Raw genomic sequence first — 5,062 nt, 5'->3', positions numbered from 1 at the left:
TGTAGACCAGGCTGGTCTTGAACTCACAGAGATCCACCTGCCTCTGCCTCCCGAGTGCTGGGATTAAAGGCGTGTGCCACCACCGCCTGGCTTCATGAAAGCTATGTTGCAAACATATCATATTTGTATGGAATTTACTCTTGATTGATGTTGCCGTTGTGGATTTTTGAGGAATGTCTTAGTGCACGTGCTGTCTCGAAGGGTTGCTCTAGGTCAGCTTCCTTTCTGATAGCCGTTCTTTCTGTCACTTTCCTGCTGTACGTCAGCACAGGTGTTCTGTGTGCCAGGAACAATTTTTAAAAATTATTTGTATTTATTAATTGCTTCATTTATTAGCCTGTTTAATTGTAAAAGCCAAAGCTGTAACTCCTCTGTTTGTCAATACCTGTTTATCCCTACCTAGATCTATTGTCCTTAAAAATTGGTTATGTCTCTCCTGTCTGAACTTAGTACATTTTCCAATTATACTCTGAGCAATTTAGTAATACTGATTGTTTACTGCTTTATCACTTGGCAGAGAAAATTGTCCCAGTTTATTACATTGTTAATCCAGTGGACGTTTGGAGCAGAGAACTCTACGCATTCACAGTGCTTAATGGAATGGACCCTGAGTTCAGAATGAGCAAACTTGACATCGGGTTATTGAGGGTTGTTCTATGCCAAAGCACCAAGGGTAAAGGTGCCGGTTAACCACCGGTGGTCCTTTTTGGTAGAGAGACAATTCTGGAAGAAAAGCACGGCAATTTTATGGTGATTATCGTAAGACTCTCGGACTCTCTTACTTTTAATTTGGGGAAACATAGGGGCATTTTATTAAAATCAGGAATTTGTGGCTGGCGGATAGTGTTGCTTGCTGCCTACCCTGAGGACGTGAGTTCAGTCCCTGGAACCCACATGGTGGAAGTAGAGAAGCTGCTTCAGATCACTGCCTCCCCCCACACCAAATCACTGCCCCCACACCCACCAAATCACTGCCCCCCACACCCACCAAATCACCACCCCCCACACCCACCAAATCACCGCCCCCCACACCCACCAAATCACTGCCCCCCCACCAAATCACCGCCTCCCTGCCACCAAAAAAAAAACAAAGATAGAAATAAAATAATTGATTTCCAAAATAAGGAGTTTGAGAGGTAGGATGAAATCTAGTTTCTTTATTTCACAAATAAGATCAGACCTCGGTTATCTCAGTGAGAGGGGAAGTATGATACAAACGTGGGCTAGACCCCAAATCAGCCTGGCTCTAGTTTTTCTCAGCGTGCTTGAGTTTCGTGCTCTTGTCTTCCATCTCTCCTTTTTTTAAATTAAGACTTTATTTCCATTCTGTCTCAAGTACTGCCTTTGTAGAAAAGTACCTAATGTTGGAAACTCCCACAGAGACAAGAATTCAATGGATTTCCATTTGCTTTTTAGTTATGAAGCAGATCATTATGCAAGAGAAGATAATGATAGAAATTAGTATTGCAGAGACTTAAGACTTGGAAGATAGGTTGAAGTTTCATTCTGTCAGTAAATAAAAGGAATGACTCAGGTGCCATCTGCTCCCACCTTGATTCTGGTTCAGGGGCCTGCATAGAAGGTGTTGTTGTCCCCCGTCCCCACTGTGCTCTGAGCAGCTGTATGGCCTTTGGAAATCTTTCTGTGTGCTGTTTCCTCAGAAGAGGAAAATGGGGGTTCGGATTAGATGATGTCTAAGGTGCTTGTTCTTCCTCTCCCCACACTGGGTTTAGCCTTTTATAAAGTGACAGTGCCCCCTTGTGTTTAAGTTTTTATACCCAGGTGCACGCTGCAGTAAGCATGCTGTTCTTGTTATGTTTAAACCGTGCTGGTTTATGTTTTGTTAGTGAGCTGTTACTGCTCTTGTTTGATTTGAACTAGCTGGCACACCATGGCAGTCATTCAGTTTATGGAGTTGTGCTCCTGTTCTGCCTCAGGGGATCGAAGACAGCGTGCAAGTCCATACCTTTTGTTAAGATTGCTTTACCATTTTTTTTCCCCTCTGTAATTTACCAAATCAAGATTTTTTAGGGGTTTGAAAGATGATTTAGTGGTCAAGAGCACTAGCTGCTCTTCCTGAGGACCTGGGTTTGATTCCCAATCCAGCGATCAGTCATCTGTAACTTTAGTTCTAGGGATCTCTCTTTCTCTCTCTCTTTCACACAAACACACACACACTCACTCACACATACCACCCCAACCCTTCTGGTTTCTGGGAACTACATGCATTTGGTGTGTAGACATACATGGGCACAAGTATGATACTATACAATACAATAAGGCAAATTAAAAAAACATTGCAAAAATTTAGTGAGTTTTTTTTTTTTCCTCTTGAAGCACAGTTTTCCTCCAAGTGCATAAATCCACCCGTGGTTGAGATTAGGACGTAGTAAAAGCACAGTGATAGCCTCCAGACACCCTGTCCTCCCATCCAGAAGGAAGCACAGAGGCTGTGACTGCATCTCAGTTTTGGTGCTGTTTTAGCACCTACAGTATTTGTTAATGACAGACCTGTCTCTAGCCAGAGTCTCACTTCTTGATGCTTTTCTCTCATATCCTAGTTCTGTGAATTGTTCTTAGCCATGAAACATGGGTGCTCTCTGTCTTGTGATTCTTATTAGTTCAACTATTGGTTTTCCTTCCCCCCAATTTCCCACAGCACTCCCTACAACATGCCAAGATATTTAGTCATGGGAAAACCTCAAGAATTCCTATTTCCTTGTTTAAGAAAGCAGATTATACTGTATAAAAAATAATGTCATTTCTGTTACAGAGGATGCGCCATATTTTCTGTAATTGTATTGTTTATTACAGTGCATAGAAGAATAATCTGGGATGATATGTACCCAGAACTTTAAAGAGCACTAGGATTTAGAGGATTTTAGTCTACCTGTAGTACTTGAATTATATGTAAGCAAGCTTTTAAAAGATCTTTGAGCTTATTAACTCTGTATATGGGTATTATATCTACTTTAAGAAAACAGATCAAAGTAGTATTGGCAGAGTCATACAACCTTGGGTTATTCTGGGTTTAAATATGATTCTGTACTTTAAGGCTGAGAACAGTTGGACCTTTTTATGTTTTTGAGAGAGGATTTTATTCGGTAACCCTGGCTGTCCTGAAATTCACTCTGTAGACCAGGCAGGCCTTGAACTCACGGACATGCACCGTTACACTCAATGGATACCTAATCCTAAGATAGTAATTTAAAATCAACTAGTCAAGTTGTTGACATGTTTTATTTTATTTTTTTAATGTGCATTTATATCTGTGCAAGGGTGTTAGAAGTCCTGGAATTGGAGTTACAGACAGCTGTGAGCCGCCATGTGGGTGCTGGGAATTGAACCCAGATCCTCTGGAAAAGCAGGCAGTGCTGTTAACCTCTGCGCCATCCCTTCAGCCCATGTTGACATGTTTTTAAATAGACTTTATGCAAATGCCAGTAATCCTAACACTTGGAAGACTGAGATAGGATGATGGAGAGTATAGCCTCAGCTACCATAGCAAGACAGTGCCTCAAATAAGTGAGCAGAGGATAAGCAGAGTCCATAAGAGGGTCTCCTTTTGCTTTTTCCTTTTCTCTCCCTTCCCCTCGTCGCTTCTCTGGTCCTTTCTGGTCCTTGCTCCCCCCTTCCCGTTTTGTTTCGTTTCGTGGGACAGGCTGTCTGTCACATTCAGGCCAGTCCAAGCTGTCCTCAAAGATGTGATCCTTCTGATCAGCTTCCCTATTTGGAATTGTAGACCCGTGCCACTGTAGCTGGCTTAAGACGGGCTGTTTTATGTGCTGGTATAGAGAGAGGTGCTGGAAACACCGGCCAAGTGAACGAGGTAATCTTCCTCTAATGGTTGTAGTCAAAAAGTTCTGCAAATAGATGATTAAAATGGCAATGCTGTAGGAGAAAGAAAATGGCAAAATGTTTCAAAATGTGAATTCCTGATAATTATCAATTAACTGTCCTATATTCTTGTCCTAGGAGAAAAAGGCTGCACTGGAAAAGGAGCGGGAGGAAAGGATAGCTGAGGCTGAAATTGAGAACCTAGCTGGAGCCAGGCACGTAGAGAGTGAAAAACTCGCTCAGATACTGGCCGCCAGAGAATTGGAGATCAAGCATATTCCATCTGATGGCCATTGCATGTACGGAGCGCTGGAGGATCAGCTGAGAGAGCAGGACTGTGCCCTGACTGTGGCTGCCCTCCGGAAGCGCACTGCTGAGTACATGCAGAGCCATTCAGAAGACTTCCTGCCCTTCTTAACAAACCCCAATACCGGGAACGTGTATACTCCAGGTAGTTCAGTTTTCTGCCCTACATTTTCTGGTGGTTCTGGTTTTCAAATCAAGTGCTTCTTGGGTGTGGCATGTAAGACTTTCTTGTAAAGAATAAAGATCATTTAAATGTAGGCAAAATTATTTTCTATAATTTGAGTAGATGCAATTATATCTTACTTTATCTCCTAAGTACTTAATTTTGTAGTTAAAATATGTTAATTGCTATATGTAAATCATTAAAAAAATAAAATAGGAGTAGAATTAGTCATTACTGAAAGATGTGTGTTAATTAACAGCGTTAGAGGGAGGTGAGTTTTGATCAGTGTTTGTGAGCGCGCATGCAGGGCTTCAAGGCCCTGAGTGAACAGTGCCTGGAAAACCCAGTCATGCTCAGGGAAGTAGCGTGTTGCTTTCAATAAGCTGTAGCTAGGAACGTTACCGCTTAAGGAAAATTTGATTTCACAACCCTTCTTGAACAATATTTCCTTTTAAAAAAATAAATTGATAATTAAGAAACAATTTTTTAAGATAAAGTAAATAAAATTCACAGCTTGCCCCCCAAAAAATGCACAGTTTATAAACAAGGGTGAGACCAAGTCAGAATCTGAAAGGGACTCAGGGCTGTTAATACGGAAGTGTAAGGAAGATCATAGTTGTGGCACTGTCTGTGGCTGTGGCCAGGAGGGTGGTGCGGGCTGACTTCCCTTTAAAGGGAGTCTGTCCTCCATGGAGGAAGGTAGAACGGACAGATGGACGGGTGAGCACATGGAGGAAGGTAGAACGGACAGATGGA

The 5,062-nt window shown here is 42.1% G+C and overlaps 1 protein-coding gene across 1 annotated transcript in view; it reads left to right on the top strand.

Annotated features, from left to right (window-relative positions):
* The window catches only part of Otud6b (OTU domain containing 6B), a 16,852-nt gene that overhangs the window by 4,808 nt on the left and 6,982 nt on the right, over positions 1–5,062 (top strand). The window contains exon 4 of the mRNA XM_005362328.2: positions 3,976–4,288. Within this exon, the coding sequence (XP_005362385.2) occupies positions 3,976–4,288 (313 nt within the window). The remainder of the gene's footprint in view (positions 1–3,975; positions 4,289–5,062) is intronic.

Source organism: Microtus ochrogaster, linkage group LG5, assembly GCF_000317375.1.
Source record: "Microtus ochrogaster isolate Prairie Vole_2 linkage group LG5, MicOch1.0, whole genome shotgun sequence".
Classification (NCBI taxonomy): domain Eukaryota; kingdom Metazoa; phylum Chordata; class Mammalia; order Rodentia; family Cricetidae; genus Microtus; species Microtus ochrogaster.
Note: the sequence above shows the minus strand (reverse complement) of the source record. Positions and strands in the feature narration are given on the sequence as shown.